General features: G+C 41.7%; 1 protein-coding gene across 2 annotated transcripts in view; it reads left to right on the forward strand.

Annotated features, from left to right (window-relative positions):
* The first annotated feature begins 1786 nt into the window (after nucleotides 1-1786).
* The window catches only part of LAT2 (linker for activation of T cells family member 2), a 244489-nt gene continuing 232390 nt past the window's right edge, over nucleotides 1787-13885 (forward strand). The window contains exon 1 of one of the 2 annotated variants that reach the window (XM_085649777.1): nucleotides 1787-2327. In XM_085649777.1, the coding sequence (XP_085505903.1) occupies nucleotides 2315-2327 (13 nt within the window). In that variant the 5' untranslated portion in view covers nucleotides 1787-2314. The remainder of the gene's footprint in view (nucleotides 2328-13885) is intronic. The other variant, XM_085649778.1, reaches the window with a different exon arrangement.

Consider the following 13885-nt stretch of genomic DNA (forward strand, 5'->3'; position numbering starts at 1 on the left):
GTGCACTTTGTTGGTCTAATAACAAGGTAGCCCCTGAAATACAGAAATAAAGGACTCAAACTGTCAAAATGGGAGCCTATCAACCCCTGAATGACCCGGGACCCCACTGATTTGTTCCCATATTTTCCATATGAACTACAGTGGAGGTGACTTGTTATTGCTCAATGCCACAGTCTTTGCTAACCAAGTCCTTGTGAATCTTTAACCGTAGCCTGATCTCCGTCTTCCTCGATTAAGTGTCCAGCTGTCCACCCTCCAGCCACAGGTGCATGCTGTACGTGCCCACTGTCCGGGGAAGCTGTGCATTTTCCATCTTGTGCCATGCTAAACTAGGGGGCATCCAAATGGATTCCACTGGTTCTTCGATTCAGACTCTTACAACGTGGTGCTACCACCATACATATTGTACACGCTCAGTGCACATACATGCACTTGAAATGCTCGCAGAATGCTAGTGCAAAGTTCTGCGTTCCATGTAACAGCAAAACTTGACACGAGAGGAAACAATAGGCTCGCCTCTCTGTGACAGAGGACACAGGTCTTGTCATACTACTGATTCACAAAAATATTGTATATTGCCACCACCGCTTTATGTGATACACCCAGGGCATGGATAGTAGTCCAGTGCCCACTATGAGGGCATGCTTGCTGCACCCCGGGAGGCCATATAACCGATTCTGTATCTTGCATTACAAGGGCTAGGCCTCTGCAGGGTGATTAGTTTCACATGCAGTCAGGCACTCTGTGCAGGGGCGCAAACCTGTTTCCCATGCAGAAAACAGTCTCTTGCCAACGTTGTATGGGGATATCTGGAAACTCTATCTGCCATCGAGCCAGCCCTCTTGTGTTTTTTAATAATACTCGTTAGAGCGCACTTTCACAGCTGTTTCTCTCTGCTTTAAAATTAAGGGGAGAAGAATCAGTTGAATAGGTCTGTCTAAGAACCGTAGACTTATCTAAACAGCTAACGGGCACATGCATCAAGCTAGGCAATTACGATTCCTTAATAGCGATTATTAAGGAATCGCAATTGCCTATGCATGTAGGTTTTGCAAAAATATTTGCGATTCCTGCATATTCCTTCATTGCGAATCCCAAATTGCGATTTGCAATTAAGGAATGCCTTCCCATTCATTCCTATATGCCCTAAGGGCATATGTGTGCGCCATATGGCACTTTGAAAAATGCACTCTTGTGCATTTTTCCAAGTATTTGCAAATTACCATCAACTTGCAGTTGATGGTAATTAGCATTTCCTAAATGCGAAGTCGCATTTAGGAAAGGCTTTGATGCATCCCTAATTGGGAATCACAATTTGCGAGTCCCGAAAATCATTCGCAATTTAAGTAATCACAAAATTTGTGATTACCTATATTGCGAATGGGTTTGGGATTTGATGCATCGGAAATTGCATTTTACCGGCCGCAAACGGCCCGCTTCTGCGAATCGGACCGTTTGCGTCCGGTAAAATGCTTGATGCATGTGCCGGTACATTTTTAGATTTTTTCTAGCAAATTTTGAACTCGGTTTCTGATTTAAGATGATCTGGAAATAATTCCACAGAGCAGGTGCCTGGGCAGAGAAACTCTGACACTTCACCACTCCCCGCTCGCCTTTCTTCGAATAGCTAGGAATACTTGGAACATCGGCAATAGAAGTTCTCAAGATACGAGAAGGCATGTATTTCATCATTTTTTCTATAAACATCCATACTAACATTGTACGTCACGTGTTGCTGTACGTTACTCCGTTCAGAACTTGTGTTAGAAATTCCACCAAGTCAAATAATACAGAAGGCACGTGATGTAATTTCTTGAAACGACCCTGAAGTCAACTGGCGGCACTGTCCAAACGGGTGAGATCCGAGCTGAAGGGCAGCAGTGCGTGCCCTCAGCTCCGCACTCGTTGCTTCTTTTAATTGTATCCTTTGCAGTTTTTATATAGCGCGAACTCGACCCGAGGGTATTGGAGCGCTTTACACGAGGGAGCACCAGGTGCATTACACAAGGACGCACATCTTACAGCTTCCAACTACGGTGCGTCCACTTTCCCCACCGCGCGTTTCTCGGGCGGGGGGGCCTAACTGACAGGAACTAAAGGTTGAGGTAAGCTGAGGTGTGAAACTAATAGTTTCCCCTCGCTGGCGGTGGGGTCTGTCCAGTGGAGCAACGGATGTGGCGGCTCTTCAGAGGCTGACAGGAAACGGAAGAGCAGCTCGGGGGCCCGCGAGGAACTCGCTTCAGCCTCGGTGTCAGTCTGACAGTCGTGTGGCGGCAGACAGAGGAGGCGCGCGTGGGATGGCAGAGACGGGCTGATGGATACAGCCGGTAAGGAACAGCGTTTACATTCCATGTGGGACTCCCTTGAAACCGCAGAAAATGATGGTCGGAGTGTTGAACATTGCAAGCACTCACCCCCAGTCAACTGATCTGGGTTTAATCCATCACTGTTCTTTAGCTCACTCTGCCACCCCAGTTCAGACATAGCCATATGCAAATCAGTCTGACCCTGTGCCTCATGGGAACAGTCCAGCCCGAACTGCCAAGCCATGCCTTCCCTGGACCGGAAACAAGCTTCCTAGAACCGGTTTCTGGCATTTCAGCCGTCTTCCGGTCCAGGGAAGGCATGGCTTGGCAGTTGTGCTGGACTGTTCCTATGAGGCACAGGGTCAGACTGATTTGCATATGGCCATGTCTGAACTGGGGTGGCAGAGTGGGCTAAAGAACAGTGATGGATTAAACCCAGATCAGTTGACTGGGGGTGAGTGCTTGCAATGTTCAACACTCCGGTTTGCTCGAGCAGAGCCTTCAAAATATTTGGCATGCCTGTCATGCAACAAGTATCCTGTTAGACTATTAATATACAAACTATTAACTTAAAAGAATTCCTGCACCCACTACCCATATTGGCATTAGTAAACTAAGAGGTAAGGCAGCCATCAGGTGTAACTTTTATATATGGTGTAGGTTTTTACTGCAGACAGAGCCACATTATTGTCTACGGAACCAAACACAAGGGAGGATTTTGTACAGCGCACATGTTGAACGCAGGCATTTGAAGGCTGTTTCAAATGAGATAGAAGAAAAAGGAGTCCTGATGAAATATATATGCCTACGATCACACAATTTTGTCGAGCGGGGAAGCCGGGAGTTCTTGTTTTAGACTGTGAGATTCAGCCACTGGATGGATATCTGTTTCTCTGTTTCTCTATTTTCCATGGAAGCTTTGTCATGGAAGCTTTGTCCTTCATTTCTTGGTGCATGAGGTGACCGCCCCAGTGGCAGGCCGCAGCCAGGTGAAATCTCGTTTTGGGCTCAAGGGGTCAAGAGGACCTCGAGCTGCAGAGCCAAGCATCTGGCTCGAGCTTCTAGTGTCTCGCCCGCCTCAAGTTGGGGCGCAGACATCACCTACAGTGACTAAAAACAAATGCACCGTCATCATCCCTTTGGGACTGCCTGCCTTCCCTACAGAACCAACTGCTTATATATACTATGCCTTCCCAGAATGGCAGACCCACCACAGACAAAGCTGATAAGGGTATCGACGTAACATATTATGGTATGGCAGCGGTGGACCCACAGATCTTGCTGAAATCACTCAATTACATTAAAATTAACCATGAGATGGGGATGGTGGAACCTTGGATACCTTAGGGAAAGAGAAGACATCCCTACAGAGACTGTAGATGAAGAACTAGAGCCTTCCTATAGGATCTGCCCATGGGGTTTTCTAACTTGCCTCCTTTCATTAAACCAAGAACTTCTCGAAGGCTTGACGTGGGGAGACCAGGGTGGGGCTGTCATTACCTGATCTAGAACTCCCAGCGTGGACTCTGAAACATGTTTTAGAGAGATCTTTGCAGTCCCAATGCAACTTCTAGCTACTTTATGTTGCCAAAATGTGTCACTGTCAGAGGTCCCTAAAGATTAAAGAGGACGCAGTTCTTAATTGTAGCCACCTTATTTTAATAAAGCTGACACACGAACCAATGGCAGTTTTGGATATCTTCCTGTCACAGCATCTGCGTCTACATGTTGCCGTCGTATTTTAGACTGCGGCAACTGTGTGAGAATATATTTTGAAATTGTATTGTAGCATTTGTATAGAGCTTACCTCCCTTACATGAGACGACTTAAGGAATTAACCGCACAAGCAAGCTGCAAAGGGCAGGATGTGTGGTTGAGAAGGTATCACTTTTTTTGTTTTTCCCAAGCCTTTGTGGGAAGTGTTGTGATGTTGTGCGTGATGACCACTGATGTGCTGTTATCGTGCTGGGGTACATAGCTCCTGGTGGTGTAATAGGTGAAGATATTTGGGGGATTGATGTGCAAATTAAAATTATAGGAAGCCCTAACCAGCTTGTCCACGGAATTGTGTATGCTTGTACACCATAAAGACAGTATTTAGAGAATGCCTAGCAATCCGTTTGTCTACACGCATCAGGGGTGTGGAATTCTTAATGCCCGCAAACCTTTTGGCTGCTGAATTACAGTATCACATTATGGATAAGGAAATGGTATTATCTGCAGTTAAGGTAATATTTGTGTCCATAAGTTGGTGCTGTTCAAACTTGTATTAATGGTTCATTGATACAAAGCCTTTATTATTAGGGTGAGCACTCTAAGGAAATATTGTAAGTTCAGACTGCACTGCTAACAGTGGTTCGAGTATAAAAATGTGTACACAGGTTTGCAAAGTTAAACAATATGAAGCTGCGAAAATAATGCTTCCAGGATGCTCTCTGATTAGATGCAAATATATGCAAAAGCTTGAAAGCAAGATAGAGGATTCTTTGCTTTCAAAAGAAAATGTTCATAAAAATGCAACTAGGAAAAAAAGGTTAGCTCAACTACTGTGAATTTGTAGGCACCATTGCTTTGAATCATCAGTTAGTAAAATGTGTTAATTCATACTTATGTTTCCCAAAAATACTTATAATGGAAAATCAGTGTAACCAGTTTCAACAAAATTGTAGGAAATGTGAAAATAAACAAGCATTGGCAAAGCCAATAGGTATGGCATTGATGGTTAGTTTAGTATTTTGGTTTTGTCAATGCGTGTCTTGTTTTGACATGGTTTTTGTGCAACATTTATTGTGGGAGTTGCTGGGCCCCCATCATTATAGCATACATTGGTAACAGTAAAAATATTTTGGTTTAAAAAAACAAACATTGCCACAGTAGTTCCTGGTACTGAACAAAACAACTTTGCATGCCAAAATGCTCCTTGTGAAAGAGCAGAATGCTGTCACTCACAGTGAAGCCAGTCTCTAAATAGAAAGAGGTCGAATTTTAATAAAAACGAAAGGTCTTGGTTAACGCCATACCTAGATGGGGGCCCAATTATTTAAAAAAGTCCCAAAAATGCCCACATTGTTTTTGTCCTTGCATTAGTGCAGATTTACGTCTATCATGAATTTACTACAATTTACAAAAGTAGGTCAGGAAATTGTACTTCTAGAAAATATTTGTGAACTGCATTTTAGCACAAGCAAATATGCATGAGTAGATTTGCTCATGTGAAAATCTGTTGAGCGGTAACAAGTCAACTTTTCCCCCAACCACTTTTTCCCCCAAACCTGGAAGAAGTTTTTCTTCTGCCCTTGTCAAGAGTACATTTCCAGCCTCTCTCCGTATGGAAAAAGATTAGAGATGAGCTGATGAAAACCCATAAAACATTCAGTTTCGTAGGTTTGCACAGACTCAATAGGACATTCTAACTATGGTGAACTGGTGCTTACCGCTTCCTTCAGCCCCAGTATGACGTGGGTTCACTTGACAAGTACTGACGGAAAGTATGTCACTCTGGCCACTTCCCTTGGTTATTTTGCTGTTAGAACTTGTCGAGTGCAGTGGTTTTTAACCTGTGGTCCAGGGACCCCGGAGGCCTGCATAGCCTACTCAGGAGGTTCACGACTACTTAAAAAACGAAAGAATATTAACAGATTAATAAAGTGTTTATAAATAAAGAAGAAAAGCATAACATTTACAATTAAAAAATATTCTGTAAGAATGAATGAACTTGAAATTCAGGCAAAAAATTAAGTTATCATCCTCAGATTGATTAGTTGGAGCAATGCAAGTGCATCAAACTGAATATAGTATGGGTGATGAGTGACCTTGATTGAATTTAGAAAAACTCCATCCTTCCCATTAAAGTATTTTTTTTATTTGTTTTAAGTTTATGAATCAAATACAATAGTTAATAATTTTTTTTATTTGTTTGATAAATGCTTGTTTCTGTATTTTTTGTGTATTGTTTTGAAGTAAAAATTATTGAAAATGCTTAGACATGAGTCCCCGGCTTCAAGTAAACACTCAGTCGAGGTCCCTGGATTCCAATAATGATCCAGTGGGGGTCCCCAGGTTCTAGTCATTGATAAGCCGAAGTCCATAGAAGTCCATAGGTAAAGAACCACTGGTCTAGTGCCTTGATGTTGCCACATTTTTCACTTGTGAAAACAGGGTTAAGAGGTTCCTTGTAATAGATTTTTCGAGGTGATCGCTCTGTGCATGTCATCCACATGTGCACCACCATGAAGGGCTTGCAAATGAAATATAAAATTGCAACTACTCACTATCCCAGAGATCCGTATATCATTGAGAAATGCTGGTACTCTCCTATTAAAAGTATTATAGCAGCGCCGAGAAGTGATGGTGCTCTACGTTTCAAGTTAAAGGAGTGCAAGTACTCCGTATCTGCACTGCCACCATGCTCAGCTCACACTTGCTTATGCTAGTACAACCCATTGCTTAATTTGAGCCAGTCGTTTCCGGTACTCAGCACCAGCACTTAATCATTAACACCGGCGATCTTCGTGAGCACCAGTTAAGAACACGCATTATGGTAGGCACACGGAGATTAAGTGGTTTGCCCAGAATCACAGGATGTTCAGCCAACGCCGAGACTCAAACCTGGTTCCTCACCTCCGAAGTCGGCAGCTCTGGATGTAACGCCACATCCTCTCCCCACTTACATGGTTAGTAGTTGGTGCCGTTTTTAGGGAGCACTAACAGGAGAAAAGGGCTGGTGCAAGCTGCCACCTGATGAGAGCACTGGCACTTATTTCTCTTACAAATTAATCACTGGTACAGCCATGTGTGAGTGTGTACCTAACTCCCATACTGCAAATCCGACTTCCATGTATGGTTTCCCATTCATTGAAAAGTAAGATAAAGGTTCATCCTTCTAGTTGATTGGTCCAAGATCCCAGGTACCAGGCTGGCGGAGTTGACTTTCTAGAACTAGCAGGAGAAGAGATATTTCAAAGGTATCAAAACCTTATTGGTTTAAACTTTAACAGGGGTCAATATAGTAACAAATAACAATTCATAGCGGGTAAAGATACAACGTATTAATAAAAAAGTCAAAAACCTTTTTTAAAAAAAATCTAAAATACTGTTGCAAATATGTTCACTTATGGGATCGTGCAGGAAAATTAGAAACATTCTAGAAGATTTTACATTATTGTTTAAAGAATAAAGGATGTAAAAAGGCTCTTCACAGTCAAAAAACCACATGGTTAAAATCCTGTGTGACCGACATACAAAGAGGACTGGGACGCTCAGCTAAGAGAGTTCCAACCCATACTCCTGTTTTGACACCATTACATTTCTTCAACATAATTATCTTTCAAGCTCTATGCTCAATTAATAGTCCCAGGTAGGGTTGCATCCATGTTACGATGGCCAGTTCTGCTCTTATTTTTATTTAAGGCCGTGGTCTCTAGCCACATAAAATCGTACACATCGTACTCCATCAGACTGTAATGGAGAGCCCACAGAGTTGCAAAGCAAGGGTAAGATTTTTGTAGAAGGAGCAGCATGCCTTCCTCTCAAAAACACCCCACCTTAGAAGCTCCCGCAGGGACCCTTAAGTAGAGTGTGTCAGTCTATGCCACGTTCAAGCACCACTGCCAAAACCAGGGCAAAACCTCTGGGTCATTTCTACTCCAGCCTCAAGGCTTCCCTGGGAAAGAGCATTCCCTGCCACCTAGGTCAATGTAAAATTCTCCCCTCTTCTTTATCTAGATAATATTATGATTTATGAGGGATATATTCAGTTGCCTAGCGTAACATGGCAGTGATCTTGGCCTTACAGATGAGAATCAAAAGTATATAGTGTCTAAAGATTTGTAGATAACACTTACGCCCCCTCTCAGCACCTGACGGATTAGTGCTTGCAGCTCTGCTGGGTTGCATTATGTACAATACTTAGGTTATATAAAAAGATCCTTCTTAAGTAAGATTATGATTTTCATTACCTTCTGACTTAATTTCCAGGGGGCACCAGGTACTCTTATTTTGCCTCGCCTAAACACTACTAATTTGCTTTTTAACACATTGTTTTTAATAGATTGACTTGATGTGTAGACCTGCAACTCAGACTGGCGCACTCACTATCTTGGCTATTCAGCGTGAGAGTGCCAGGCTCAGTCTGCATGTCTCAGACACTCAACATTCCAAGGATGACATCACAGACTGTGACCTATCAGCTGTTGTCATGTCAAAACTTACACTCGTTCACACACCCACACACATCTCCCAATGAAATTCAAAACTCAAGAAATAAACATAACAGATAAATTCTCTCAAAAGCCAGTGTCAGGTGATGAACTCGGAGAAGAAGGCTGCTGAAAGGTCTACACCAACATTCTTCAACCTATTCCGAAGTAGAGCGACTATGAGAAGAGGAAATCAAACGCGGATAGACACAGAAATTCTACATGTTTGTGATTGATTGGGCGTGTTTTCCCATTCAGCTTTTCAGTCAGATCAGGTACCCCAAGAAACAAACTTTGTTAATGTCAATAGGTCTGGCTTTGGCTGCCAGCCTTTTGGCTTTGACAATGCTTGTTGTTTTTTTTCTTCTTTTTTTTTTTAAACTGATTTGTATTGGTCTCCTTTACAGCAAATAATCATGAACCATGGAACAGTGCTAGGGGATATGGTTACACGCCCCGACTAAATGACATTCAGCAGCTAACATGCAGGTCAGTAAGGTTCAACATATTAACAGACCCTGGTGCATTTCAATGTCCTGACAATGCTTGTTGTTGTGGTTTGTTTAAAATTTTATTGTTGGGGGAGCTTTCGGATCATTGCCAATATAAAAAAAAGTCTAAAAACAAAATCACTCACAGTGAAGGTAGCCAATGGCTGAAAAGTATGCTGACCTACTGCCAAAACATTTGATTGACCTAACAATAGACCAATCGATGAAGAGGGCTATCTGAAAACCCCTCTTAGTAAAATCAAAACGACTTGGCTACGCTAGATGTAAAAAAGTCCAACGTGACTTAATGAAAAAGATGCTTCCGGTGTGTTTTGTGTCAACTTGGCCTCGTGAATTTTTAGGTCTGGCCTAAGAAGACAGCTTTACTGTTTAACAACTTCATGATATTAAAAAAAATCCTAAATAAAAATGTTACATACATATATATCAATAACAATGCTGAATCTTCCAACAACATGATGCGGAGTTTGGCGAAATTAGTAAAACGTAATAGAGAAAAGATCATGGAAGAAATTAAAAAACTGCAGCAGGAACTGGAGGCCTTGGTGAAACCTGATGAGGTTGCGAAATTTGAAAAGGAGTTGGAAACCAAATTAAGTAAACATGAAAAATTCACCAGGGATCGTATTGACTACCAGAGAGGTCAGATCTACACATTTGCCAGACCATTTGACTCTCTGCGCCGCCAGAAACTATCCAGCAATGCAGATACTGAGAATAGAAGTAAAGTTGGAGAAGAATGGTAGATATAAGCTCAGAGTGGCGCTCTGAGCTGGATACAGACCTAGAGGATGGAGCTAAAGCCACAAACGCAAGCCAGCAGGACAAGCCATCCACAGTAATTGATGAGATGCGTTTTTAGGACTGGATCGCACCATCAATGCCAGACAAAGACCACTCAAAAGAGGAAGGGGATGGGGATTCAGAGGAAACGCAAGAGAAGAAGGGGAGGGAATGGAATTGCGCTCAGGAGTGAGAACGAAAGACAGCAAACAAAGCAAGTAATTACAGCTGCCCTTACAGTCATCAATTTTACTGATCTGGAGCTGTCCAAAGAAGAAATCAATACCCTATCTCTAGGTTTATCGTTTTGTAAAAGAACCAATTACGCTCAGACACGAGTTGACTTGTGCAAATATGTGAGGAAACTAAAGATGAAAAAAAGTACTTTGGCAACCGATCTGGCAGTAAAACCAAGACGCCAGACTATAGTGACCATAAGCTGCAGAGTAATTTGGTGGTAGTTGACTTAAATCTATTAAAGGACCTTGAACTATTGGAGAGAGAAATTGAAGATCCTTACGCAGAAATATCATGTAAGGACATTGCGGACAGACTGGGTATAGACATCTATGGCAGCAGCACAACCGACTTCAAGAAAAAAATCAACGTTTGTACCAACCACTCCTAGAGACTTGCTTGATACGTTTTCTGATCGAGTGATTAAGGATTTAAATGAATTATCATTGGAATCCAGTAATAACTTTTGTTAAAGATATGGAAGAGGATGAGAGAAGGTATTCAAAAATCATGGACAAATTGAGATCTAGAACAGACATTGTAATCCGACAATCGGACAAGGGTGGCAACGTTGTCCTGTGGCACATGTGCAAATATAACGAGGAGGCAAGATTACAGTTGAGGGACACTGAATGTTATAAAAGGGTATCACACAGTAATCTTTTAGAGGTACAGAACAAATACCACAAGGAATTAGCCAGATGGAGGGAAATAGGGCTCATTACAGAGAGTGAATATCAATATCTTAAAGTAGATGACCAAATAACACCAATTCTGTATTAAATCCCAAAAATCCACAAAGATATGTATACCCCCCCCAGGCAGACCCATAATATCGGCCATAGTTAGTTTGCTCGAAACCTCATAAAGGTACATTAACCATTTTTTACAAGACATTGTCAAATCCCTGCCATCCTATATTCAGGACACCAGCTATTTCCTGCGAAAACTACACAGTGTCCCCTGGAAAGAATCAGACCTGCTTATCACACTAGATGTGGCCTCGTTGTATACGAGTATAGCGCACAGTGAGGTCTAGGGGCTCTTAGGCACTTTTTGGGCACCAGACCTATAAGCCTATACCAACATTCCGAGATGCTGACCACAATGGCTGAAACCTGCCTGGAAAACAACTTTTTCTATTTGGTAGAGACACTTACAGACAATTGAGGGGCATGGCCATGGGCACATGCTTTGCCCCCAGCTATGCGAATCTTCACTTGGGCTGGTGGCAGGAGCAGGTGCTCAAGGTGGAATTTGAGGCAGAGTGGAAACAAAATATAAAGGTCTGGTGTCGTTTTATCGATGATCTATTTGTTATCTGGAGGGGGCCCACAGAGGGAGCGAAAGCCTTTATAGAAGCTCTTAATATCAATTCTTTAAATCTGACTTTTACCAGCACCATTAGCGAGACACGTGCACTTTTTAGATCTAGAAATGTTTATCAAAGAGGGCAATTTACACCCACGTACTTTTAGAAAACCAACTGCAGGGAACTCTATTCTCCACTCAAGTAGCTTCCACCCACAAAAATTGAAACAAAGCATTCCCTATGCGGAACAGCTCCGCATGAAAAGGAATTGCAGTGACAAGCACAAATTGATTTAACATAGATTTAGAGAGAGGGGCTACAGCCAACACGTTATTAATCAAGCAGTAACTAAAGTGGATGGACTACCGAGAGAGGCTATTCTATTCAAGAACAAAGAAGGAAAAAAGCAAGTAGGAGCTGAGAATGGTATAACTCGAATGATAACCGTATACAATGCCTACCATACTAGGGTGAGAGACTGTATGAATAGGCCCTGCCATTTGGTTGGAGAGGATCCAATACTCAACAGTTTAGTTCCTCGCAGGCCCCTCATATCCTTTAGAAAAGCAAAATCGATGAGGCAGCAATTGGTTAAGAATAGCCCAGAGATAATTGAAATGGATAATTGGTTAAAGGCAACCCCAGGTTTTAATAAGTGCTCAAAATGCAAGGTGTGCAAACATGGGGTAAATAAAAGAGAGATCAAGTTATCACTAATGGATAAGCCATGGAAGATCCCACATTTCTTTAATTGCAAAAGTAACCAGGTACGTTCTCCAATGTACCTGCCCAAAGTTTTACGTGGGCAGCACAATACATATGGCACACGTTAGGATCCTTGAAATCAAGGAGAGGGGCTCGAAGACCCAAAGGGATAAACTTAAAGGTTAAAAACAATTGTTCCCTTTGGTATGAACTACTAGAGATGAATTACACTAGATTTATGACCACATGCACACTCAACACGCTCTGCTTACCACTCAGGATGTATTAAAGCACTTATAATCACACAAGTAGATATGTATATCAAAAACCTTTTCCTTTTAATCAAAATAGAAAACAAATATATACAAATTTCTTTGTTTCCAATGGGTAATTTCATGATTTTTTTAAAAACACATTGATTCCTGGATTAAAAACATTTTGTTCTTCTAAATTAAAAAGGAGAATTCATATAGACAATTACATTTGTCTTGTACATGTTAATTTGGACACATGGTAGACCGTACTAAGCATAGATGTACATTCCCTGTCTCAGGTTGATTGCTGACTTTGCCAAATTTAACACCAACAAACACTGGGCGTGAACGCGTTTCTGTAGTTTAGGTACAATTATACCACCTTCTAAGCCAGAGCGTGTTGGTCATAAATCTAGTGTAATTCATCTCTGGTAGTTCTTACCAAAGGGAACAATTTTTTTAACCTTTAAAACACGTTGGGATCCTCCAGCATCTCAGGGCTGTGAAAAATAAGGAGAGGACATACCCGGTGGCCCGTCACATCAATGAGGTTCATGATGGCAATGAGAGCGAGCTGTCTTACTTTGTAATCTATTCAGTACCCAGGAGTAGACGGGGGAATCGAGAGAAAAAACTCAGACTGTTCGAATCTAGATACATCTTAATGTTCGACAGTAAGACACCTCGAGGCCTGAATTCAGAGGAAGAGAAGTATCTACATTTAGGGTAGGAAACACACGAAGATTGACCAATTCAGTAACTAATAGTAGTGTATGTGTATTGTGTTTTTTAGAATGTTTTATACGGTTTTGTAGTAAGAGTCACGTTAATATTTGGGTTTTCAAGAGAATGCCTGAGCATTTGCACATTGTCTTTTAAAATCATGTCTTAATATTCTGCACAGTGAAATGCATTGTTAGATTTCTAAACATGGAGTTGGGAGATGCTCGAACCATTGATGTCTTTCAGTATTGCAGTAGCACTTTTCTGGAAGTGTATGGTTTGTTCGCATTTGCACTTTATGTGATATTTTAATAGTGTTTAAAACCAAGGCATTTGCACTTTACATCAGGAACTGGTTTGCACTTTTAGCATCTTGCACTTTAAATGTTTAGAACTTATATGGTAGTTTATTACCAGGATAGCAAATAATGAGAGGCAACTTATTGGGAGACCCTCAAATGGGCAGGAATTATATTTGTATTTTGATGCGAATTCTTACAGATTAAAGGGCAAGTACTGTGCACAACCACAACCTTATACGAATGTGTTAGTGAGTTTAGGGCACTTGCCCATAAACAGTCTTGGTTAGATAGCAGTGTATTGTGAGGCTCTGTACTGATGCCACATAGGTGATTGTGCTCTCAATATTGGGACAATAAGCAACTTCTGTACAGATGCACTTGCACTTTATGGGCTGAAAGCCATAGAAAGAGTGATTGGCACTTGTACTTTAATGTGACATAAAGTTTGTCAACTAGGTATAATACATAACGTAGTGAAATGTCCCATGCACTAAGCACTTTATTTATCGCAACCTCACCAAGATCTCTAGCAGGAGAACGCTTTGAATGTGGTG

Source organism: Triturus cristatus, chromosome 3_2, assembly GCF_964204655.1.
Source record: "Triturus cristatus chromosome 3_2, aTriCri1.1, whole genome shotgun sequence".
Classification (NCBI taxonomy): Eukaryota; Metazoa; Chordata; class Amphibia; order Caudata; family Salamandridae; genus Triturus; species Triturus cristatus.